The sequence below is a fragment of the Dreissena polymorpha genome, chromosome 7 (assembly GCF_020536995.1).
Source record: "Dreissena polymorpha isolate Duluth1 chromosome 7, UMN_Dpol_1.0, whole genome shotgun sequence".
NCBI classification, from domain to species: Eukaryota; Metazoa; Mollusca; class Bivalvia; order Myida; family Dreissenidae; genus Dreissena; species Dreissena polymorpha.
The window spans coordinates 88,119,469-88,146,155 of NC_068361.1; the positions used below are offsets into that span (position 1 = coordinate 88,119,469).

General features: G+C 40.4%; 1 protein-coding gene across 21 annotated transcripts in view; it reads right to left on the bottom strand.

Moving 5' to 3' along the window:
* LOC127839072 (uncharacterized protein C05D11.1-like) overlaps positions 1-25,806 on the bottom strand; it is a 63,123-nt gene extending 37,317 nt beyond the window's left edge. For 13 of the 21 annotated variants that reach the window (XR_008030141.1, XR_008030139.1, XR_008030135.1 and 10 more), the window contains exons 1-10: positions 25,589-25,799; positions 21,226-21,308; positions 17,128-17,286; positions 11,131-11,340; positions 9,947-10,069; positions 9,171-9,311; positions 7,055-7,165; positions 6,163-6,254; positions 5,739-5,841; positions 2,087-2,161 (exon numbers count right to left, since the gene is read on the bottom strand). Coding sequence is in view for 14 of the 21 variants with exons in the window: in XM_052367244.1 (XP_052223204.1) it covers positions 2,087-2,161; positions 5,739-5,841; positions 6,163-6,254; positions 7,055-7,165; positions 9,171-9,311; positions 9,947-10,069; positions 11,131-11,340; positions 17,128-17,286; positions 21,226-21,308; positions 25,589-25,730 (1,239 nt within the window). In the remaining 7 variants the exon portion in view is untranslated. Of the gene's footprint in view, positions 1-2,086; positions 2,162-5,738; positions 5,842-6,162; positions 6,255-7,054; positions 7,166-9,170; positions 9,312-9,946; positions 10,070-11,130; positions 11,341-17,127; positions 17,287-21,225; positions 21,309-25,588 lie in introns of all 21 variants that reach the window. The other 8 variants (XM_052367248.1, XM_052367249.1, XM_052367250.1 and 5 more) reach the window with 2 other exon arrangements.
* Between the last annotated feature and the right edge of the window lie 881 nt (positions 25,807-26,687).

Consider the following 26,687-nt stretch of genomic DNA (forward strand, 5'->3'; position numbering starts at 1 on the left):
TAAACACACATGCATTAAGCCCATTCTGGGATGACACTAAACACACATGCATTAAGCCCAGTATGGGATGACACTAAACACACATGCATTAAGCCCAGTATGGGATGACACTAAACACACATGCATTAAGCCCAGTCTGGGATGACACTAAACACACATGCATTAAGCCCAGTCTGGGATGACACTAAACACACATGCATTAAGCCCAGTCTGGGATGACACTAAACACACATGCATTAAGCCCAGTCTGGGATGACACTAAACACACATGCATTAAGCCCATTCTGGGATGACACTAAACACACATGCATTAAGCCCAGTATGGGATGACAATAAACACACATGCATTAAGCCCAGTCTGGGATGACACTAAACACACATGCATTAAGCCCAGTCTGGGATGACACTAAACACACATGCATTAAGCCCAGTCTGGGATGACACTAAACACACATGAATTAAGCCCAGTCTGGGATGACACTAAACACACATGCATTAAGCCCAGTATGGGATGACACTAAACACACATGCATTAAGCCCAGTCTGGGATGACACTAACCACACATGCATTAAGCCCAGTCTGGGATGACACTAAACACACATGCATTAAGCCCAGTATGGGATGACAATAAACACACATGCATTAAGCCCAGTCTGGGATGACACTAAACACACATGCATTAAGCCCAGTCTGGGATGACACTAAACACACATGCATTAAGCCCAGTCTTGGATGACACTAAACACACATGCATTAAGCCCAGTCTTGGATGACACTAAACACACATGCATTAAGCCCAGTTTGCCTGACTTAGGCTCATATTTTCAAATATTTCAAGTATCTACAGCGCTGGGAACCTGCATAGAGAAAGAGCATGTTATTTAAGCAGCACGGAATAAGCATGTGGATTACACTATACAGAAAAAGCATATGAATATACACAATAGAAAGTGCATATCATTTATAAAAAAGACTATTGCCAAGCAATATATGTCCCCTACCGGCTCCATCATTGTCAGTTTTTTTAAATATTTTTTTTATTTGTTGCCAGAATTTTTGACATAGGAACAAAATGAAATGACGTGCATAATGTCCATATTGCCATCTATCCACGTTTCAAGTTTCATGAAAAAATATAAAGAACTTTGAAAGTTATCGCAGGATCCAGAATAGTGTGACAGACTGACGGACTGACAGACAGACTGACAGACACACAGAGCGCAAACCATAAGTCCCCTCCGGTGAAACCGGTAGGATTACATAATTTGTATATATTTATTGTGATTTATACAGCACAGTAAAAGTACGGGCTTGTACACAACGAATTAAGTCCTGTATTTGTGAAACACAATGGCCCCTACTGCACTTTGAAGCAACACAGCAGATATTCCAATTGAAAAGTCATGAGGAAGCTATGGTATATTGATATTTGACAAAGTTATGGGCCTTGGACAGTATATGAAAGCATTTTGGAAAAAACTCTTAAAGTGTTATTTGAAAAAAAATCCTAAGTGGAAATGTTATTTTAAACAAAATTCCAACACCATAACTTCCCCAAACTCACACAGCATCTGTAGCTCATGTACGTATACTCACACACTAAATATCAGGTCAATATCTGAAAAGCTATGTAAAAAACCTCTTGAAAAGGTTATTATAAAAAAATTAAGTCCGAGACCCATAACTTCGCCAAAAATCAATGGACAGGAATGTAACTAACAATTCATCTTTAGGTCATAAAGGTAGACTCACACATACCAAATATCAAGTCAATATCTGAAATATTTGTCAAAAAATCAATGGACCGGAAAAAACTCACACTTCATCTGTAAGTCATATGTAACTGCACACACCAAATATCAGGTCAAGATCTAAAATTATTTAGGAAAAAAGTCCAGAAAATATAATAGCCAACAGACAGACAGTGGAACTTCTATATGCAACCCTGTTTAGATTATATGCTGTTTGCTGCTCACAATCATCTTAGGGTTGGAAACGAAGGCTCCAAAACTCTAATCTAGTATTATGAAAGGTCTTAAATTGAATTTGATTTACAAAGGGACAACAAACAAATCTGCTACTCACATCCTGCTTGGTGTTACTGAACAGGAAGTCCCCAATAAGATAGGAGGCCATCTTGTCATGGGGAGAGTCCTCTAACTGAAACACAAATCAGCAATCAGATAGGAGGCCATCTTGTCATGGGGAGAGTCCTCTAACTGAAACACAAATCAGCAATCAGATAGGAGGCCATCTTGTCATGGGGAGAGTCCTCTAACTGAAACACAAATCAACAATCAGATAGGAGGCCATCTTGTCATGGGGAGAGTCCTCTAACTGAAACACAAATCAACAATCAGATAGGAGGCCATCTTGTCATGGGGAGAGTCCTCTAACTGAAACACAAATCAACAATAAGATAGGAGGCCATCTTGTCATGGGGAGAGTCCTCTAACTGAAACACAAATCAACAATCAGATAGGAGGCCATCTTGTCATGGGGAGAGTCCTCTAACTGAAACACAAATCAACAATCAGATAGGAGGCCATCTTGTCGTGGGGAGAGTCCTCTAACTGAAACACAAATCAACAATCAGATAGGAGGCCATCTTGTCATGGGGAGAGTCCTCTAACTGAAACACAAATCAACAATCAGATAGGAGGCCATCTTGTCGTGGGGAGAGTCCTCTAACTGAAACACAAATCAGCAATCAGATAGGAGGCCATCTTGTCATGGGGAGAGTCCTCTAACTGAAACACAAATCAGCAATCAGATAGGAGGCCATCTTGTCATGGGGAGAGTCCTCTAACTGAAACACAAATCAACAATCAGATAGGAGGCCATCTTGTCATGGGGAGAGTCCTCTAACTGAAACACAAATCAGCAATCAGATAGGAGGCCATCTTGTCATGGGGAGAGTCCTCTAACTGAAACACAAATCAACAATCAGATAGGAGGCCATCTTGTCATGGGGAGAGTCCTCTAACTGAAACACAAATCAACAATCAGATAGGAGGCCATCTTGTCATGGGGAGAGTCCTCTAACTGAAACACAAATCAGCAATCAGATAGGAGGCCATCTTGTCATGGGGAGAGTCCTCTAACTGAAACACAAATCAGCAATCAGATAGGAGGCCATCTTGTCATGGGGAGAGTCCTCTAACTGAAACACAAATCAGCAATCAGATAGGAGGCCATCTTGTCATGGGGAGAGTCCTCTAACTGAAACACAAATCAGCAATCAGATAGGAGGCCATCTTGTCGTGGGGAGAGTCCTCTAACTGAAACACAAATCAACAATCAGATAGGAGGCCATCTTGTCATGGGGAGAGTCCTCAAACTGAAACACAAATCAGCAATCAGATAGGAGGCCATCTTGTCGTGGGGAGAGTCCTCTAACTGAAACACAAATCAACAATCAGATAGGAGGCCATCTTGTCATGGGGAGAGTCCTCTAACTGAAACACAAATCAACAATCAGATAGGAGGCCATCTTGTCGTGGGGAGAGTCCTCTAACTGAAACACAAATCAACAATCAGATAGGAGGCCATCTTGTCATGGGGAGAGTCCTCTAACTGAAACACAAATCAGCAATCAGATAGGAGGCCATCTTGTCATGGGGAGAGTCCTCTAACTGAAACACAAATCAACAATCAGATAGGAGGCCATCTTGTCATGGGGAGAGTCCTCTAACTGAAACACAAATCAACAATCAGATAGGAGGCCATCTTGTCATGGGGAGAGTCCTCTAACTGAAACACAAATCAGCAATCAGATAGGAGGCCATCTTGTCATGGGGAGAGTCCTCTAACTGAAACACAAATCAACAATCAGATAGGAGGCCATCTTGTCATGGGGAGAGTCCTCTAACTGAAACACAAATCAGCAATCAGATAGGAGGCCATCTTGTCATGGGGAGAGTCCTCTAACTGAAACACAAATCAGCAATCAGATAGGAGGCCATCTTGTCATGGGGAGAGTTCTCTAACTGAAACACAAATCAGCAATCAGATAGGAGGCCATCTTGTCATGGGGAGAGTCCTCTAACTGAAACACAAATCAACAATCAGATAGGAGGCCATCTTGTCATGGGGAGAGTCCTCTAACTGAAACACAAATCAACAATCAGATAGGAGGCCATCTTGTCGTGGGGAGAGTCCTCTAACTGAAACACAAATCAGCAATCAGATAGGAGGCCATCTTGTCGTGGGGAGAGTCCTCTAACTGAAACACAAATCAACAATCAGATAGGAGGCCATCTTGTCATGGGGAGAGTCCTCTAACTGAAACACAAATCAACAATCAGATAGGAGGCCATCTTGTCATGGGGAGAGTCCTCTAACTGAAACACAAATCAGCAATCAGATAGGAGGCCATCTTGTCATGGGGAGAGTCCTCTAACTGAAACACAAATCAACAATCAGATAGGAGGCCATCTTGTCATGGGGAGAGTCCTCTAACTGAAACACAAATCAGCAATCAGATAGGAGGCCATCTTGTCGTGGGGAGAGTCCTCTAACTGAAACACAAATCAACAATCAGATAGGAGGCCATCTTGTCATGGGGAGAGTCCTCTAACTGAAACACAAATCAGCAATCAGATAGGAGGCCATCTTGTCATGGGGAGAGTCCTCTAACTGAAACACAAATCAGCAATCAGATAGGAGGCCATCTTGTCGTGGGGAGAGTCCTCTAACTGAAACACAAATCAGCAATCAGATAGGAGGCCATCTTGTCATGGGGAGAGTCCTCTAACTGAAACACAAATCAGCAATCAGATAGGAGGCCATCTTGTCGTGGGGAGAGTCCTCTAACTGAAACACAAATCAGCAATCAGATAGGAGGCCATCTTGTCGTGGGGAGAGTCCTCTAACTAAAACACAAATCAGCAATCAGATAGGAGGCCATCTTGTCGTGGGGAGAGTCCTCTAACTGAAACACAAATCAGCAGTGATCTGTGAAAAGGAGGTTTAATCCATGTGCGTAAAGTGTTGTCCCAGATTAGCCTGTGCAGTTCTGCTTTTATGATATTTTTCGTTTGAAGAAAGTCTTTTTGTTGCAAAAATCTAGTTTAGGCAAAAGTGTCGTCCCTGATTAGCCTGTGCAAACTGCACAGGCTAATCTGGGATGACACTACTCGCATGCATTAAACCCCCTTTTCACAGTGAGAGCGAGGCACAAATGTTTGAATGATATCACTCAAGCTATTCCTGATAAACTAGCTTACCAAACAACTTTAATCTGCAAATACAATGTACATATCTTAATTTCTTAGTGTAAAATATATATTTTCATAAAATATTGCAATTCTTCTTAAATAATTATGAAAGCATTTTCACAAGAATAAGTCTTATACAAATGTTTGTCTTTGCAACCAATCAAAGAACAAGTCGCTTTAATTCAGATCTGATGTGGCAACAAAATGCTGTCTAAGAAAATGTGTCTTGTTCTGTGAAAATTGGGCAAAAATCATGTGCGTAAAGTGTCGTCCCAGATTATCCTGTGCAATCCGCAAAGGCTAATCAGGGACGACACTTTCCGCTTTTATGTTATTTTTAGTTTCAAGGAAGTCCTTCCTTACCGAAAATCAAGTTTAGGCAGAATGTGTCGTCCCTGATTAACCTGTGTGGACTGCACAGGCTAATCTGGGATGACACTTTATGCACATGCATTAAGCCCAGTTTTCTCAGAACATGACTCAAATGATGAGAACTAGAGAAGCCTATGCATTCTCACTGATGAGAGGGCGTCCAGTACTCTCCTATGTATGAGGTTGGCCATACGTCCCATGTTTAGTTTCTCAGTTCCTTTCGTAAGTCCTGACAGCACAGACATCAGCCTGTAATACAGCAACACATAATAACAGATCAAAGCATTCGAGCCACGCTCTGAGAAAACAGGGTTTAAGCATGTACATAGTGTTGTTCCATATTAGCCAGCGCAGTACACACAGGCTAACAAGGGAAGACACTCTTCGCTTTTATGCATTAAAAGCCAGTCCCTCCTTGGCAAGAATTCCAATAAAAGCGAAAATGTCCTCCCTGATGCAATGCTAATGGTACATTACTGATAAAACAGGACTTATTTGAAATAAAACAAAGATTTTTTTTCTCTGAATGATACATGGGCTGCAATACAAACATTCATAAATCCCACTCACCTAGGATAAATGTCTCTTAGTTTCTCTGTGACCACATTGTCAAACTTGAAGAACACGGTGCACTCTGAGTTCTCTATTAAACCTCCATTCACCTACAACAACAACAGCTGTTATGATCGCATCACATTAGCAATTGAAAAAATGCTGAAGCTGCAAATATTCAGAGCGAAATTTTTCCGACAAAAATTACAAAACATTTTTTTTTTGGATTTATAGTTGGATGGTCAAACAAATGGACACAGACAATCCCAAAAGACAATCCTTACAACTTATTTATTTTTTAACCCTTTCCACCATAAGAAGCAAAGTGAAAATGGCTTTTGCAAACAGCATAAAACCAGAACAGCCTGCGAGTAACTCGCAGTCTGTTCAGGTTTTATGCTGTTTGCTGCTCATCAGTATCTAAAGGTTGGAAATGAAGCCTTTAAAACATGAATTTAATAAGAAAGGTATTTAATTAAATTTAACTTTCTAAGGAAACATTAATGGTCTGTACGTAGAAAACAAGCATTTAATTCTGCTAAATTTCAGATCATTGGAACTGTGTAAAACAACACTTGAACAAACAAAGAAAGAGCCAAAAATCCAGTTTAGGCTGTAAGTATCGTCCCAGATTAGTGTCAGGACATTGGGACGACCGTATAAGCACATAAATTTAGCACCGTTTTTTTCCACAACAAGGCTTATTTGCAACATAACATCTGTAAATGCGTGCCTTGCAATGAGACATGTATATGACTGCAGTAGTAGTCGTCTACTTCTAGAAACTTTCTCTGCAGAGGAGAAATAGCCAAAGTCTCTTCTCAGCAGAAATCATGTTTACGAAAAGTGTCATCCCAAATAAGGATCAACACTTTATGCCATGAATGAAACCTTTCAAAGGGACACATACATGGCTGCAGTAATGGTCGTCTACTTCCACAAACTCCCTCTGCAGTGGAGAGATGGCGGAGTCCGTGAGGTAGTCCAGTAGGAGGCTGACACTGTTGTATGTGTACTGGTCCTGAAACAGTAGAGGTATGGCAGGTTACCATGGGTTAATGGATATGTGTACTGGTCCTGAAACAGTAGAGGTATGGCAGGTTATCATGGCTTAATGGATATGTGTACTGGTCCTGAAACAGTAGAGATATGGCAGGTTACCATGGCTTAATGGATATGTGTACTGGTCCTGAAACAGTAGAGGTATGGTTTGTTGCCATGGCTTAATGGATATGTGTACTGGTCCAGAAACAGTAGAGATATGGCAGGTTATCATGGGTTAATGGATATGTGTACTGGTCCTGAAACAGTAGAGATATGGCAGGTTACCATGGCTTAATGGATATGTGTACTGGTCCTGAAACAGTAGAGATATGGCAGGTTACCATGGGTTAATGGATATGTGTACTGGTCCTGAAACAGTAGAGATATGGCAGGTTACCATGGCTTAATGGATATTTGTACTGGTCCTGAAACAGTAGAGATATGGCAGGTTACCATGGCTTAATGGATATGTGTACTGGTCCTGAAACAGTAGAGATATGGCAGGTTACCATGGCTTAATGGATATGTATACTGGTCCTGAAACAGTAGAGATATGGCAGGTTACCATGGCTTAATGGATATGTGTACTGGTCCTGAAACAGTAGAGATATGGCAGGTTACCATGGCTTAATGGATATGTATACTGGTCCTGAAACAGTAGAGGTATGGTTTGTTGCCATGGCTTAATGGATATGTGTACTGGTCCTGAAACAGTAGAGATATGGCAGGTTACCATGGCTTAATGGATATGTGTACTGGTCCTGAAACAGTAGAGGTATGGCAGGTTACCATGGCTTAATGGATATGTGTACTGGTCCTGAAACAGTAGAGATATGGCAGGTTACCATGGCTTAATGGATATGTGTACTGGTCCTGAAACAGTAGAGATATGGCAGGTTACCATGACTTAATGGATATGTGTACTGGTCCTGAAACAATAGAGGTATGGTTGGTTGCCATGGTGTTGTGGATATGGTGTCAACCTTGCAAGTAAGAAGTCATGGGTTTGATCCCAACTGTAGGAGCAATCTATAGATCACCTTAATAGATACCAAGTACTGGTTCAACCGAGGAAATGGACTCGAGAGGGTTTCAATAAGCCTGAGTCTTTCAAAGCAATCGACCTTAAAACAATAGGTCTAAACTAAACAGTAGAGATGTTATCACGATTCACCATTTACCGCTTATACCCACAATTTGATGCATTTATAGCCCTTCAGATATTTAAATTAACATCTTTCTTACCATATTTCAAGTTTAAAAATGTATTTTCTAAGCTTAAGTTACTTATGGCACTGCTCACAGTGAGGGGACATTATACTGCTCAAATTGAGAGGGGACATTATAATGCTAAAAATGAGGGAACAATATACTGCTCAAAATGAGGGGGTATTGTACTGCTCAAAATGAGAGGGCACATTATACTGCTCAAAATGAGGGGACATTATACTGCTCAAAATGAGAGGGCACATTATACTGCTCAAAATGAGGGGACATTATACTGCTCAAAATTAGGGGGCATTATTATGCTCAAAATGAACTGGGCATTACACTGCTTAACAGCACATGCTTAGGGGAAATCAGGAACATCAATTTGAGTGTTAAGCCTGAAACTGTTCTATCTGCTTCTCATTTCTAAAAACTATACAACAGTTTTACGCTTAACCCTTGAATTACACTTTGAAATACAAAATCATAAAATTGTCTGGTTGGATATTTGTCCCGTTGAAGCCATCATTTCTTCCCGTCGCTAGCTTAAACATCACCTAATTACATCAAGGTTGCTGTGGTGTAGTGGATATGGGGCTGCTTTAGACCTTGAGGTCAACTGTTCCATATCCAGTGCGAAGCATTCTTGAGATCCCCATCAAAGACACCAAGTACTGGTTCTACCCAGTAAAAATGCTCAATAGCATTTCAATAAAAACTTGGGCCTTTGTTGAAAATAAGCTTAAATAAAAAGCTATAAAGTAAGTAATCACCCTAGCTGCAGGTCCTCTCCAAGCCACGTTGACGATGCCATGTGACTCGTCGTCCGCTGCATACCTGACTACTGTCTCCACACTGCCCCCTAGTGGTGGGACTGGGGTCTGCCAGGGGCGCGTAAATGGAACACGATCTCCCTATGATAAGGAGAATGCTAGATAAGTGTTAACCTTTTCCCCCATAAGAAGTGAAGTGAAAATGGCTTTTGCAATCAGCATAAAATCCAAACAGCCTGCGAGTAACTCGCAGTCTGTTCAGGTTTTATGCAGTTTGCTGCTCAACAATAACTAAGGGTTGAAAATGAAGCCTTTAAAACTTGAATTTAGTAAGAAAGGTATTTTATTAAATTTCACTTGCTATGGGACTTCAAATGCCTAAAAATACGTATCTACGTGGTAAAGGGATAAACAACACTGTGTCTTTTATAGCCCGCCGTGCACATGAACCAAAACCCTACACTTTCTTAAATAAGAGTTATTGCCCTTTATTTTTGTGTATGATGTAACTTGTCAGGGCTATATCCCAGATACCATAAACGACTTAAACATGAAACTTCATGGGTGTATTGATATAAATGAGGAAAAGCGCCATGCACAAGAACCATAATCCATGTATTAATGACAGCGGTAAAATAATCAGTATATCTATTGAACACTTAAAGTATACAACCAATGACCTTGGAGATGATTTTATCTTTAAAAGGGGCCAGCACCATGATGACATCATCGAACCTGATCTGACCTGTGACCACATAAAGTACACAAATAGTTACCTTGGAGATTACTTTGTCTTCAAATGGAGCCAGCACCTTGAAGACATCAGCGACACTGATCTGGCCAGTGAGAATGATGCAGAGGTTCTCAGGCCGGTAGAAAGACTTGTGGTAGCTGCACACCTACAGGAAGTAAAGTAAACACATACATAAAGTAAAGTGAACACATACATGAAGTAAAGTGAACACATACATGAAGTAAAGTGAACACATACATGAAATAAAGGGAACACATACATGAAGTAAAGTGAACACAAACATGAAGTAAAGGGAACATATACATGAAGTAAAGTGAACACATACATGAAGTAAAGTGAACACATACATGAAGTAAAGTGAACACATTCATGTACATGAAGTAAAGTGAACACATACACTAAGTAAAGGGAACACATACATGAAGTAAAGTGAACACATACATGAAGTAAAGTAAACACATACATGAAGTAAAGTAAACACATACATGAAGTAAAGTGAACACATACATGAAGTGAAGTAAACACATACATGAAGTAAAGTGAACACATACATGAAGTAAAGTAAACACATACATGAAGTAAAGTGAACAACTCATTGAGGAAAGAAACACCTATGTGAAGGAAAGAAACCTTTGAAATTAAAATCAAACAAGGCTGGCAAAATCATACAACATGTTTGAACAAGTGAAGTATTATCATATTCATTTTATGAAAATGGCATAACAGAAAAGCTAACATATTTGTCTAGGCATAAACAATAGGGCCATTATAAATCCATAGCTTATAAAAAAGCATTTCATAAAAGACTGTTAAAATGGCTTTAAACCAGTTTTCAGGTGCTCACCAATGTTAGCTACTGCTAAATGGACATACAACCAATTTCGTTTGATTGTAACATAACATATTTTTACAACACTATTGCACCATTTGACACATATTTTACAACACTATAGCACCTTTTGAAACTTATCAACACAATTGCACCTTTTGAAACATATTTTACAAAACAATTGCACCTTTTGAAACATGTTTTACAACACCATCACAACTTTTGGAACATATTAAATAAATTACTATTTGACAACAAAATTGCACCTTTTGAAACATATTTTACAACACCAACACACCTTTTGAAACATTTTTTACACCACCATCACAACTTAGGACACATATTAAATAAATTAATACTTAACAACATCATCGCACCTTTTGATGCGAAGTGCTCTCCCTAAGATTCTTCATGATTCCTCCAGTCTCAGACCTGTACCCACACCTGCCGGGGTACATGGCGCGGCACATCTCCAGGTGAGTGAGGCTCTCCCCTGAGTTCTCTCGCGCCTGCATCTCACAGTACACCACGCCGGCATCCTCACCCTCACCATTGATGTGGTGAACCTCCGTGATGTAGGCAGATTCCTGGTATGACAATTTGTATCAGTATTTATGAAACTGTTTATATATAAATCTCTAACAATATTATTTTGTTCCCACCATTTTGGGAATGGGTCTGGGTGCTTACAATTTAGAATAAAAGTGATGTGAAAACATTAATAAGGTTTAACTTATATAGCTTGATGTAAAAATGAACTCAATTTTGAGATTTCTTTGTATTTGTAGATATATATATATATATATTTTTTTTTTTTTAAACATTCAATTAAGAATTTTTGGATCCCATTTGGGAAAAATATATTTTCATTTTTCCACTTACACTTTAAGCACATGCATAAGGCCAGCCTGAGCAGGCAGTACAGGCTAATCACAAACTACACTTTAAGAACATACATAAGGCCAGTCTGAGCAGGCAGTACAGACTAATCACAGACTACACTTTCAGCACATGCATAAGGACAGTCTGAGCAGGCAGTACAGACTAATCACAAACTACACTTTAAGCACATGCATAAGGCCAGTCTGAGCAGGCAGCACAGACTAATCACAGACTACACTTTAAGCACATGCATAAGGCCAGTCTGAGCAGGCAGTACAGACAAATCACAAACTACACTTTAAGCACATGCATAAGGCCAGTCTGAGCAGGCAGTACAGACTAATCACAAACTACACTTTAAGCACATGCATAAGGCCAGTCTGAACAGGCAGTACAGACTAATCACAGACTACACTTTAAGCACATGCATAAGGCCAGTCTGAGCAGGCAGTACAGACTAATCACAGACTACACTTTCAGCACATGCATAAGGCCAGTCTGAGCAGGCAGTACAGACTAATCACAGACTACACTTTAAGCACATGCATAAGGCCAGTCTGAGCAGGCAGTACAGACTAATCACAGACTACACTTTAAGCACATGCATAAGGCCAGTCTGAGCAGGCAGTACAGACTAATCACAGACTACACTTTAAGCACATGCATAAGGCCAGTCTGAGCAGGCAGCACAGACTAATCACAGACTACACTTTAAGCACATGCATAAGGCCAGTCTGAGCAGGCAGCACAGACTAATCACAGACTACACTTTAAGCTCATGCATAAGGCCAGCCTGAGCAGGCAGCACAGACTAATCACAGACTACACTTTAAGCACATGCATAAGGCCAGTCTGAGCAGGCAGCACAGACTAATCACAGACTACACTTTAAGCACATGCATAAGGCCAGTCTGAGCAGGCAGCACAGACTAATCACAGACTACACTTTAAGCACATGCATAAGGCCAGTCTGAGCAGGCAGTACAGACTAATCACAGACTACACTTTAAGCACATGCATAAGGCCAGTCTGAGCAGGCAGTACAGACTAATCACAGACTACACTTTAAGCACATGCATAAGGCCAGTCTGAGCAGGCAGTACAGACTAATCAGAGACTACACTTTCAGCACATGCATAAGGCCAGCCTGAGCAGGCAGCACAGACTAATCACAGACTACACTTTAAGCACATGCATAAGGCCAGTCTGAGCAGGCAGTACAGACTAATGACAGACTACACTTTAAGCACATGCATAAGGCCAGTCTGAGCAGGCAACACAGGCTAATCACAGACTACACTTTAAGCACATGCATAAGGCCAGTCTGAGCAGGCAGCACAGACTAATCACAGACTACACTTTAAGCACATGCATAAGGCCAGCCTGAGCAGGCAGCACAGACTAATCACAGACTACACTTTAAGCACATGCATAAGGCCAGTCTGAGCAGGCAGTACAGACTAATCACAGACAACACTTTAAGCACATGCATAAGGCCAGTCTGAGCAGGCAGTACAGACTAATCACAGACTACACTTTAAGCACATGCATAAGGCCAGTCTGAGCAGGCAGCACAGACTAATCACAGACTACACTTTAAGCACATGCATAAGGCCAGTCTGAGCAGGCAACACAGGCTAATCACAGACTACACTTTCATCACATGCATAAGGCCAGCCTGAGCAGGCAGTACAGGCTAATCACAGACTACACTTTCAGCACATGCATAAGGCCAGTCTGAGCAGGCAGTACAGACTAATCACAAACTACACTTTAAGCACATGCATAAGGCCAGTCTGAGCAGGCAGTACAGACTAATCACAAACTACACTTTAAGCACATGCATAAGGCCAGTCTGAACAGGCAGTACAGACTAATCACAGACTACACTTTAAGCACATGCATAAGGCCAGCCTGAGCAGGCAGTACAGGCTAATCACAAACTACACTTTAAGAACATACATAAGGCCAGTCTGAGCAGGCAGTACAGACTTATCACAGACTACACTTTCAGCACATGCATAAGGACAGTCTGAGCAGGCAGTACAGACTAATCACAAACTACACTTTAAGCACATGCATAAGGCCAGTCTGAGCAGGCAGCACAGACTAATCACAGACTACACTTTAAGCACATGCATAAGGCCAGTCTGAGCAGGCAGTACAGACTAATCACAAACTACACTTTAAGCACATGCATAAGGCCAGTCTGAGCAGGCAGTACAGACTAATCACAAACTACACTTTAAGCACATGCATAAGGCCAGTCTGAACAGGCAGTACAGACTAATCACAGACTACACTTTAAGCACATGCATAAGGCCAGTCTGAGCAGGCAGTACAGACTAATCACAGACTACACTTTCAGCACATGCATAAGGCCAGTCTGAGCAGGCAGTACAGACTAATCACAGACTACACTTTAAGCACATGCATAAGGCCAGTCTGAGCAGGCAGTACAGACTAATCACAGACTACACTTTAAGCACATGCATAAGGCCAGTCTGAGCAGGCAGTACAGACTAATCACAGACTACACTTTAAGCACATGCATAAGGCCAGTCTGAGCAGGCAGCACAGACTAATCACAGACTACACTTTAAGCACATGCATAAGGCCAGTCTGAGCAGGCAGCACAGACTAATCACAGACTACACTTTAAGCTCATGCATAAGGCCAGCCTGAGCAGGCAGCACAGACTAATCACAGACTACACTTTAAGCACATGCATAAGGCCAGTCTGAGCAGGCAGCACAGACTAATCACAGACTACACTTTAAGCACATGCATAAGGCCAGTCTGAGCAGGCAGCACAGACTAATCACAGACTACACTTTAAGCACATGCATAAGGCCAGTCTGAGCAGGCAGTACAGACTAATCACAGACTACACTTTAAGCACATGCATAAGGCCAGTCTGAGCAGGCAGTACAGACTAATCACAGACTACACTTTAAGCACATGCATAAGGCCAGTCTGAGCAGGCAGTACAGACTAATCAGAGACTACACTTTCAGCACATGCATAAGGCCAGCCTGAGCAGGCAGCACAGACTAATCACAGACTACACTTTAAGCACATGCATAAGGCCAGTCTGAGCAGGCAGTACAGACTAATCACAGACTACACTTTAAGCACATGCATAAGGCCAGTCTGAGCAGGCAACACAGGCTAATCACAGACTACACTTTAAGCACATGCATAAGGCCAGTCTGAGCAGGCAGCACAGACTAATCACAGACTACACTTTAAGCACATGCATAAGGCCAGCCTGAGCAGGCAGCACAGACTAATCACAGACTACACTTTAAGCACATGCATAAGGCCAGTCTGAGCAGGCAGTACAGACTAATCACAGACTACACTTTAAGCACATGCATAAGGCCAGTCTGAGCAGGCAGTACAAACTAATCACAGACTACACTTTAAGCACATGCATAAGGCCAGTCTGAGCAGGCAGCACAGACTAATCACAGACTACACTTTAAGCACATGCATAAGGCCAGTCTGAGCAGGCAACACAGGCTAATCACAGACTACACTTTCATCACATGCATAAGGCCAGCCTGAGCAGGCAGTACAGGCTAATCACAGACTACACTTTCAGCACATGCATAAGGCCAGTCTGAGCAGGCAACACAGGCTAATCACAGACTACACTTTCATCACATGCATAAGGCCAGCCTGAGCAGGCAGTACAGGCTAATCACAGACTACACTTTCATCACATGCATAAGGCCAGCCTGAGCAGGCAGCACAGACTAATCACAGACTACACTTTCAGCACATGCATAAGGCCAGCCTGAGCAGGCAGCACAGACTAATCACAGACTACACTTTCAGCACATGCATAAGGCCAGTCTGAGCAGGAAGCACAGACTAATCACAGACTACACTTTCAGCACATGCATAAGGCCAGTCTGAGCAGGCAGTACAGACTAATCACAGACTACACTTTAAGCACATGCATAAGGCCAGCCTGAGCAGGCAGCACAGACTAATCACAGACTACACTTTAAGCACATGCATAAGGCCAGTCTGAACAGGCAGTACAGGCTAATCACAGACTACACTTTAAGCACATGCATAAGGCCAGTCTGAGCAGGCAGCACAGGCTAATCACAGACTACACTTTAAGCACATGCATAAGGCCAGTCTGAACAGGCAGTACAGACTAATCACAGACTACACTTTAAGCACATGCATAAGGCCAGTCTGAGCAGGCAGCACAGGCTAATCACAGACTACACTTTAAGCACATGCATAAGGCCAGTCTGAGCAGGCAGCACAGACTAATCACAGACTACACTTTCAGCACATGCATAAGGACAGTCTGAGCAGGCAGCACAGACTAATCAGAGACTACACTTTCAGCACATGCATAAGGCCAGTCTGAGCAGGCAGTACAGACTAATCACAGACTACACTTTAAGCACATGCATAAGGCCAGTCTGAGCAGGCAGTACAGACTAATCACAGACTACACTTTAAGCACATGCATAAGGCCAGTCTGAGCAGGCAGTACAGACTAATCACAGACTACACTTTAAGCACATGCATAAGGCCAGTCTGAGCAGGCAGCACAGACTAATCACAGACTACACTTTCAGCACATGCATAAGGCCAGTCTGAGCAGGCAGTACAGACTAATCACAGACTACACTTTAAGAACATACATAAGGCCAGTCTGAGCAGGCAGTACAGACTAATCACAGACTACACTTTAAGCACATGCATAAGGCCAGTCTGAGCAGGCAGCACAGACTAATCAGAGACTACACTTTAAGCACATACATAAGGCCAGTCTGAGCAGGCAGTACAGACTAATCACAGACTACACTTTCAGCACATGCATAAGGCCAGTCTGAGCAGGCAGCACAGACTAATCACAGACTACACTTTAAGCACATGCATAAGGCCAGTCTGAGCAGGCAGTACAGGCTAATCACAGACTACACTTTAAGCACATACATAAGGCCAGTCTGAGCAGGCAGTACAGACTAATCACAGACTACACTTTCAGCACATGCATAAGGCCAGTCTGAGCAGGCAGCACAGACTAATCACAGACTACACTTTAAGAACATACATAAGGCCAGTCTGAGCAGGCAGTACAGACTAATCACAGACTACACTTTCAGCACATGCATAAGGCCAGTCTGAGCAGGCAGTACAGACTAATCACAGACTACACTTTAAGCACATGCATAAGGCCAGTCTGAGCAGGCAACACAGGCTAATCACAGACTACACTTTAAGCACATGCATAAGGACAGTTTTTCCAGAACAAGGCAAATGGGATTTTACGACTGAACATTTAATACGGAGCTCTCCTTAGTTAAAGGTATCATAACAGTTTAACTTAAGCCCAGTAACATACATGTGGACACAAATTGTGTCATGCGAAAATGGATTTTATGCAGTCACATGCGAAAATGGGTTTTATGCCATATGCAGCCATGAAATGAATGTTCTGGTAGGTTGTTACTCACCGTGAGTGTTGCATACAGGATGTGGTCCAGGTAGACAGGAAGTAGGTTGAGGAAACCCTGGCTCCCAGCGTTAGTCATTGTGTAGCAAGTGTGGTCAGTGTCTGTCCAGGCGTTTGTCCCTGATGCCAGGCACCGGTTGGCCAGCAGATCCAACACACCCTGCAAAAATGGAGGCAATTAAAATGAACCTTAATAGGAATGTGATCTAGTTTTTCAGTTACCAACATCAGTGATAGTGTTTCTGTTTTGTCAAATTTGGGGCTGTTATACGAAACATTCCAAATGGAAACAAGAGTGCCAAACTGTCACAAGATACACCCTTTTGAAGGTTTTGGACACCATGCTCAATGCTTGCAATGCACTAAGTGACCTCAAGACCTAGTTATTGACCCGCAATGACCCATATTTGAACTTGGCCTAGATATCATTTAGATGTAACATCTGACTAAATTTGGTGAAGATCAGATGAAAACTACTTCAATTAGAGAGCCAACACCATGCTAAATGCTTGAAATGCACCAAGTGACCTCGTTTTTGACCCGGCATGACCCATATTAAAACTTGACTTACATATCATCTAGACACAACTTCTGACCAAATTAGGTGAAGATCAGATGAAAACTTCTTCAAATAGAGAGCTGACATCATGCTAAATGCTTGAAATGCACTTAGTAACCTCGTGACCTAGTTTTTGACCCGGTGTAACAGGCCATTTCTTCCCCCCTGGCCAATTTTTCCCCGGGGAAAAAATGGACTAGTCCATTTTTTCTCCGGGGAAAAAGTTGCCTAGGCCAATTCTTCCCCCTCTAGTCAAATTCTTCCCCCCCTTAATTTTTATTTAATACATCTTTCTGTCTACACATTTCGGCCAGTTTTTCCCCCCTGGCCAGTTTTTCCCCCCTACCTTGTAAAAGTTTTAACAATAGAATTTGATTGAGAGTTGCAAAAACTGCCTACACACTCTTGTCTTTTATTTTACTTATCTTTTACATTTATTCTTCACTTTTCGGCCAGTATTTCCCCCCTGGCCATTTTTTCCCCCCTACCATGTCAAAGTAGTTTTAACAACAGAATTTGATTGAGAGTTGCTAAAACTGCCTCCACCCCCTTATCTTTTATTATCTCCCGCGATAGGCGATGGGATATTGTTTTGGCGTTGTCTGTCCGTCTTTCTGTCCGTCCGGAGCTATATCTTGGAAGTGCTTTGGGCGGATTTCATTGAAACTTGGTATGAGTATATATATATATATATGGATAAGGGGATAATGCTAGCCAAATGGTATTGTACATCATCTGTTAATAACGGAGTTATGTGCCTTTGTATCTTGAAATAATGCTTTTTTGAGCGTCAAATATAACAGAAGCATTGAAAAAATTGAAGTCATTTTGCAATAAATTTTTAATAAGGGAGGGGGGAAAGATTTGCCGAGGGGAGAAAAAATGGCCGAGAGTCATGTTGCAATTAATTCTTTAAGTAGGGGGGGAAAATTTGGCCAAGGGGGGGAAAGATTTGCCTGGGCCATTTTTTCCCCGGGGGAAAAAACGGCCTAGGCCAATCTTTCCCCGGGGAAAAAATGGCCTAGGCCAAATTTTCCCCGGGGAAAAACTGGCCGGGGGAAAATATGGACCGCTACACCGGCATGACCCATATTTGAACTTAACCTACATATCATCTAGACACAACTTCTGACCAAATTTGGTGAAGATCTGGTGAAAACTACTTCAATTAGAGAGCAGACACCCTGCTTAATCCTTGAAATGCACTAAGTGACCCCGTGACCTAGTTTTTGACCCGGCATGACCCATATTCGAAGCTGACCTAGATATTGTCTAGACACAACTTCTGACCAAGTTTGGTGAAGATCAGATGAAAACTATTTGAATTAGAGAGCGGACACTGCTGCGGACGCCGCCCTTCCGCCAAGGGTGAAAATATAATACATGTACGTCCCGTTTAAAAAAACGGGCATATACAAAGTATATATTTTCACAATTTGGACCTAACAACTCCAAATTGAAGGTTTCCAACAAATAAATCAGTGATTTTTTTTGCTTTAATTTGTTACAGCCTGTGCCTTTTGAATTGGGAAAATTAGCGCGATAAACCGTGAAATTGGGAAAAATAGCGCGATAAACCATGAAATTGGGAAAAATTAAGCATTATAAATAGGATTATAAGTAACAGAAGTGATATTGTTTTTAAGTGCATGTTCAGGGAGTTTTCTAGAAAAGGAGTCTGGTCAAATTGGTTTTTTTTTTTAATCAATAAAAGTGGCACGTTTGGGAATGATTTATGGACAAAAATGACTAAATTCAAGTTATATATTTTGTAAGATGTTTAAAAAATAAAGTTGAGATCTAGATTTAAGAAATCATAATTAAGTTATATGAGACTTCTTTCCAAAAAAAAAAAAAAAAAAAAAAAAAATTTTTTTTTTTTTTTTGGAAGTTGGGCTTTTTTTGGGAAATTTTGGTCAGAATTTTGGGAAAAAACGTGTATTTTTGCGATTGGGAAGCAGCCGAAATTCGGCTGTAAATTTGAGCAAAAAAAATCACTGTAAATAAACAAGTCTCAACATTTAAATTATCTCCCGTCAAGCTCTATAATTTAGTTAATGAAATATTGAAATCACTTTTACTGGTATTCTCATTTTAAAAGCATTTGTTCGCCAAAAATCAAACACATGTACTTCCCTATTTCAATCAATTTTCCCAATGCAAAAGGGCCCAACCCCATTCCAAAAATAGTTAAAAAACCCATTAAGATGGTCATACATTGTTTGAAACAATGTCTTTATGGTATAATTTAAGTTTAATAATTAACAAGAAATGTGTCCACACGACACAGATTCCCCCAACTGTAACTTTGTCACTACATACATGTAAAATACATCGCCTTTATTATACTAAACTATTAGTTTGCTGAATAACAGGTGTTCAATATTTAAATCTGCTGAATGTTTAAAACGCACTAAGTGACCCCGTGACCTATTTTTTGGCCTGGCATTGCCCATGTTTGAACTTGGCCTAGACATTATCTAGATACAAAATCTGATCAAGTTTGGTAAAGATCAGGGCTCGAAATTAACACTCGCACACTCGCAAAATGCGAGTGAAAAATACCGATTGCGAGTTAAGTTTTAAGCCACTAGTAATTTTTTGCGAGTAAAGAAATAGTGAAAAAAAGTTATATTGCTAAATGCGTTCGACTTCCTGAACGCTAAACCCTAGGTCATAGAACGTCCTCATACCCATATGCGGAAGCGCGCAGCTTGAATATAGACTAGTATACTTATAGTACAGATACGAGGATCGTATTGGTACAACGAAACGTTAAACAGTCAACTAATTCACACGTACTGTTCATTGAACTTGAACAGACATGGCGTCGAAGCGAAAAATAACTAGTTTCTTTTTGCCCACAGATGGATTTAACAATACGAAAGATAAAGCAAAGTTAACTCACAATAACTGTTGAATAAAAAAAAACGAAATTAAATTATGTTTCCAGCAAAATTTGCGAGAAAGTTTTTGTTTTTGCGAGTTGGTATTAAAGCTGCTCGCAATGTTTTGCAAGGAGAAAAAAAGTTAAATTCGAGCCCTGGTAAAGATCGGATGAGAAGTACTTAAATTAGAGAGCGGACACGAAAAGTGTGACGGACGGACGGACAGTGCGAAAACTATATGCTGCCCCTTGGGGGAATAAAATTAAAAATGTAGGAAAATGTTATTATAATTCTATATTATTTTTGATCAAGATGCAAAGAACAAATGCCAATAACAGGAGTATCATCATGTCACAAAAAGTTTATATTTCTCCTAAATGAGTGCCAAGCAGTCCCAATTGAAGATTTCTAAAATTATAATATAATTGTTATTATTGAGTTCATAACTCTATCCAGCACTATAAGTTGAACCTTATTATTTATACTATTGAAATTATTTTATTCTCAATGTTAAAACATTTGCAAGCAAAAACAACAAAAAAAAGTCAACACAAATTTAACAATTGAGTTAAAACAGAGTGATTTTTCCCAATTTTTCCAAAATAGTCCTGGCTTCTTAATCTTTCCCAAAATGGTGAAAAACAACACTGACCTTGTAAGGGTAGTCTTCGCTGCCCATGAAGACAAGGTGTTCCAGGGTGTGTGGTAGACCATCATCATCATGGGCCTCCGTAGCTGCAATAATACACCAGCTGTAATATCCACTATCAGGACAAGGTATCATTATATGACTTGATTTCTAGTTAATTAACATTTAACCGTTTTCTAGCCCAGGGTTGTTAAGCTTGCCGTAAGTGAAAAGACAGAGGCTGCATTAGTGCATAAATTAAGTTTAAATTTAGGATTTCCCTAACTAAATTTTAATTCACTTCATTAAAGGATAAGGTGTCCGCCTAGCAACCAATAGGTCAAGGGTTCAATCCCCACTGTGGGCGCCTTCTTTAGATCAGACCCACTGATGCCAAATAGTGCCTTTTATGAACCTTGTACCAAAATCCCCGATATTATCTACAAATTAGTACCATGGGGATTTCTGTATTTCAACATAATTAAGACATAGTTACAATAATTCAACTCTCAGCTTTATAACCCAAAGGGTTGCTGAGAGTTGCAATGCGCCGTCTATTGTCCAAAGGTGCAACATTTTATCACCACCACAGATTCTATGGAACACTGACACTGCAAAAAAGTTGCCAAAGTTTATCTGTCTAAAGCACAAACTCATGCAAATGGTTCCATTAAAGAAAGAAATAACTGCTTTTTATTTACTTTCTTACTCTGCGTTTAAGCTCTATCCACCATATTGGGAACTGTTGTAATGTTGCCGACAAAAAGTGTCGGTATCGGTTCAGTTGCAGTACAATATCTTTTGTGATATTTGATGTAACCATATCGATAACAATGTTGAACTGTTGTTAAATATTTACACTGTTCGAAATTTCAAAATAAAAATGTCAGCAAGAATAGTATGTTGAAATGTGGTGTTTTTATGTTGCATGCAAAGGATAATGTCCGAAGGCTGACATTCACAGGCTTCCTGAAAAGGCCAGACCGCCGGTCTTGTCCGGCAAAATTCTTTACAATCCGGCGAAGTTTCTTATATCGCCCAGTGTTCTTTTTCAGTTTTGGGGGAAGGGGGTCGGGTCCCCTGAGGGGGGGAAAATTCGCGCGTAAAAGGGGAAAAGGGGGAAATTTCTATGCTTAGCTACTGGCTAGTAACAGTACAAAATCAAGTTTTATCACTATGATTCACCATACAGAGGGAGAAAAACATAATTCAAACTCTTTTATTCATAAACATGTTATGTTCATGTTCAAAGTTCAACATTTCTGGGCTTTTCAGCGGATTTATCAATCATTCTGGTGACCTCCTTTTCACCAGGTCTCTCCGTGTGCAGACAAAGTCTGATCAGGGACTCCAGTGTAGCTTCCCCAAGCCTGTTTCTCTGTGGCGTGCAAAGCAGGTTGAGCAAACAAAACAGTCTTTCAACACTCTCTTGACCGGACGTTTCTGGCGTTTCACTGCCGGTGTTTGAAGAAGACTGACTTTAAAGTTGTACTTGCTTGAAAAGAATATCAATTTAAAACAGATTTGTCAATTTTTTTAAGATAGTTTTTTTTTGTTGTGCGACATGTTGGAATACGTATGGTTTGCGGTAGATGTCGTAAAGCGAAAGTCGTGATAGTGAACTACGTACGGTTTGCGGTAAAGGCTAAAATAAAGTAAACACGCGGATGCAGTTCAGGAAAATTGTAGTAAATTAGTAACGAAAGACGTATTTAAATGAGGTATTGATTAAAATTGCATAACACTTCCGAGAGGGGAATTTTAAAAATATTTGGGGGAAAAATATATACTCTAAAGATGGGGGAATGGGGCTGAATAACGCAGAATATTTCGTCCAAAAAAAACACTGTCACCGGTCCTTGTGACAGGCCAAAACAAATTATGACTACATACTAAAAAGTATAATACTTGCCAAAAGAACGAAAACACCCCATTAGAATCACTCATTTCGTGAATTTCAAGCCTTTTTGTCATTAAGAACACTAACGCGTCACTAATTCTTATGAGTGCTCTCCCTTTAAAATGTTGTTATTTCGAAAACTTCAATTTCAATGGTCCGACATACTACCATCTATCCAATTACAATGGTTGAAACAAAAAACTACAAATGAAAAACGTATGTCGTTGCTAAAGTTCTTCAATGGCAACACCAATCGTGTTATGTTATTTTGTTTTGAGTCTGACTAGAATTCAAAGCTGTTGGCCATCATACACTGTAATCACTTGAACACGTAAGTATTTTGTTTTACTTATGTGCTTATACACAGGCTTCACATTGCAATAAATATGATAATATATATATTAATTCTTCAGTTATAAACTCACGCTGTTCGATCAGGTGAATTTTTTTCCGGACAGGCTAACTTTTCCATCAGCCTGTCAGGTTGACAGGCACTTTTTGGGACTTTTCAGGAAGCCTGCATTCAGGTAGATTTAATGTGTTTTTGAAATTTATTCATCGCTTTCCTTAGTAAGTAACCAACAATGTCTGTTTATTGATGCGCACAAAATCTGTGTGCAAAACTGCGATTGTGTATATATGAAGTGGTGCATAATTATTGTACTCCTAGAGCCGCCATAGCAAAATTTATGGGAGTTTATAAAATTATGGACTGCCACTCTGAGACTCTAACGTGGATGGGAAATGCCCCAAGTTTCTCTATTTTTGCAAACATTCTATATAATAAATGATGGCTAATTCACCTAGTTAATGGATCACGTTAAAAATCATTTTAATTTCTCACTTCAAATATTTGGATCGTTGCAAAGACTGTTGAATAAAAGACATATGGGACTTGATTAGGGCACAGAGGTTTTCATGCATGTGCTTCAAGTGTTGTTCCAAATTAGCCTGTGTATTTCACACAGGCTAATCAGAGACAACACTTTCTGCTATTAGTATTAGGCATTTGCTCTTGCCGTGTATTCCCTGATTAGCCTGTGCAGACGTGTATTCCCTGATTAGCCTGTGCGGATGTGTATTCCCTGATTAGCTTGTGCGGACGTGTATTCCCTGATTAGCCTGTGAGGACGTGTATTCCCTGATTAGCCTGTGCGGACGTGTATTCCCTGATTAGCCTGTGAGGACATGTATTCCCTGATTAGCCTGTGCAGACGTGTATTCCCTGATTAGCCTGTGCGGACATGTATTCCCTGATTAGCCTGTGAGGTCGTGTATTCCCTGATTAGCCTGTGCGGACGTGTATTCCCTGATTAGCCTGTGCGGACGTGTATTCCCTGATTAGCCTGTGCAGACTGAACTGGCTAACCTGGGATGACATTTTGAGTATATTCATTAAGCCCCGTTCTCCCAAATCGCGACCCATATCCTCCAGTGCCTTCATTCTTTTGTCACGGAACTGGGTCACTAAAGCGAACGATCATTGACCGGTCTGTCTAAAATGCATAAATGACTCATATCCGAAGATATGAACGAAATGTGCGAATATGAACAAATATAGGCAATATTTATGCATTTTTTGCAGTTTTGTTATGAACAAATCACTGTTGAATTAAAAATTCACAATATGTGATAAATATGATAAGACTACCCATAATAGAGCAATTTAATAAAAGCGGTGGTCTGACCGGTCATTCATATTCGCGGATCTTTTCACGTTTTGGTAAATTGACAAAACTGAAAAAAGTTGTTTTAGATTCGCAAGTTTTCGATTTAGTTATGATATTTGTGAGGAAACAGTAATACTGAACATTTACCATGGTCTAATATAGCCATTATATGCATCCTTTGACAATTTAAAAACCTGAAAATTATAAAGCGTTGCAACGCGAAAAGATTGAATAATTTGGAGAGTTCTGTTGTTGTCGTTTAATTTTGAGAAACTACAAAGATTGCTTATATAAACTATAAAATACATCTCTCATACATACTTGGCAGGATGGCCGAGCGGTCTAATTGGTTTTTACTTCAGAACTCCAGGGGTCACTGGTTCGAGCCCTGCTGCGGGCTATTTTTTTTTTCCTTTTTTAAATTTTATTCTTGATGTTTTACTGGAGCTTTTTAGATCCAATGTTTACATTTATCAATATAAAGTATTTAATGACAAATTTCAAAACATGCCAAAATCTGTGAAAAGGCCCCTTTAATTTGGAGCTACTGAAATTAAAATGCCAATGAAAAACGCTTTTAAATTCATTCGATCGTAACATTACACATTAGCAACGTGTTTTTATGTCACTGAACGATTTTCATATAACAAAAATAAAGGAAAATACATTTAAAAAGCCATTATCTGTTCATATCCGCACTGTTCAGTCATATCCGCCGATAAGGGTCATATACGCATTTTAGTCGTACCCATCATTGACCGAGTGGGTACGATCGGTTTTTCGGATACGCCATTTCCATATCAAAATAAAGACAAACCTAGAGCAAAATAGCCATTTACGAGTGGACTTTCAACTTCCGATATAACAACTGAAATTCCTGTTTTCTTAGACCTGTACTTTGTGACAGGAATATTTGCATCGGCGTTCACTTGACACACTACTTCGTACGGCGTCGCCATTTTTGATGGGTTATTTAACACTAATTCACGCGTTGGGTGTCTCAAGGCAAGATGGCTCCGCAATGAACACGAGATCAATCAGTGATTCCGTAGATAGACGACCGTATCCATTCTATACATAGATGGTGACGTCACCACGTTCTTGTCAGTAAGACCGGTGTCGCGTGAGAATTGCAAGACCTTGAATTTCTTAAGATAAACCGGAAGCCTTGCATTTCTCCAATCTCCACGCAGAGTTGTCGTTCCTTGCTCTCACATACAATGAAATGTAACCGTCGTGCAAGAGATTGGCATTTCTCACGTTACCCCTGTGAGATTTACAAACCCGCTGACCGTGAAAACATTAAGACCGATGTCCGATACAAGTAGCACTTATTTAATTTGAATTTGTAGTAGTTTTGTTAATACTAAAAGTGCAAAATGACTTTTTCTACATCAATAATGCAAAAAACTACTGTTCGGATTGTTGTTATTTCCGGACATTAATTGTGAAAGTTAATATGATTATAGGTGCTACCTAATTTACGGGCAAAAGCTTTTTACGTTTTTTTGATAACCATGTATTTTTTATAAATATATGGACATGGACAGGTATCTGGCAGGATTCTTACTTTCTTTCGCAAACTATTGTTGAATAGTTTAAATTTTGTCGCCACTAAAAAACTAGCCATTTTGTAGAAATTCTAAATTCACAGTCTAAACTGCATACACTTAGCTCTATAGTTACAATTTGAATGCAAATATTAGAATGCATCATGTTATATCATCAGTGATTCATTTTGCTATGCGTCCCGCGTGCCAGACGCACGTTTTTTTCTGGGGACGCATCATTCTCAAACATGTGCGTATTCGGGACGCATTGTTTAAAAACTCCGATTTTCAACCTCGTCAAAGTTGTACATGATACCGAGTTCAATTCGTGGAGATAAGCGAAACACATGTAAACACCGTTTTGAA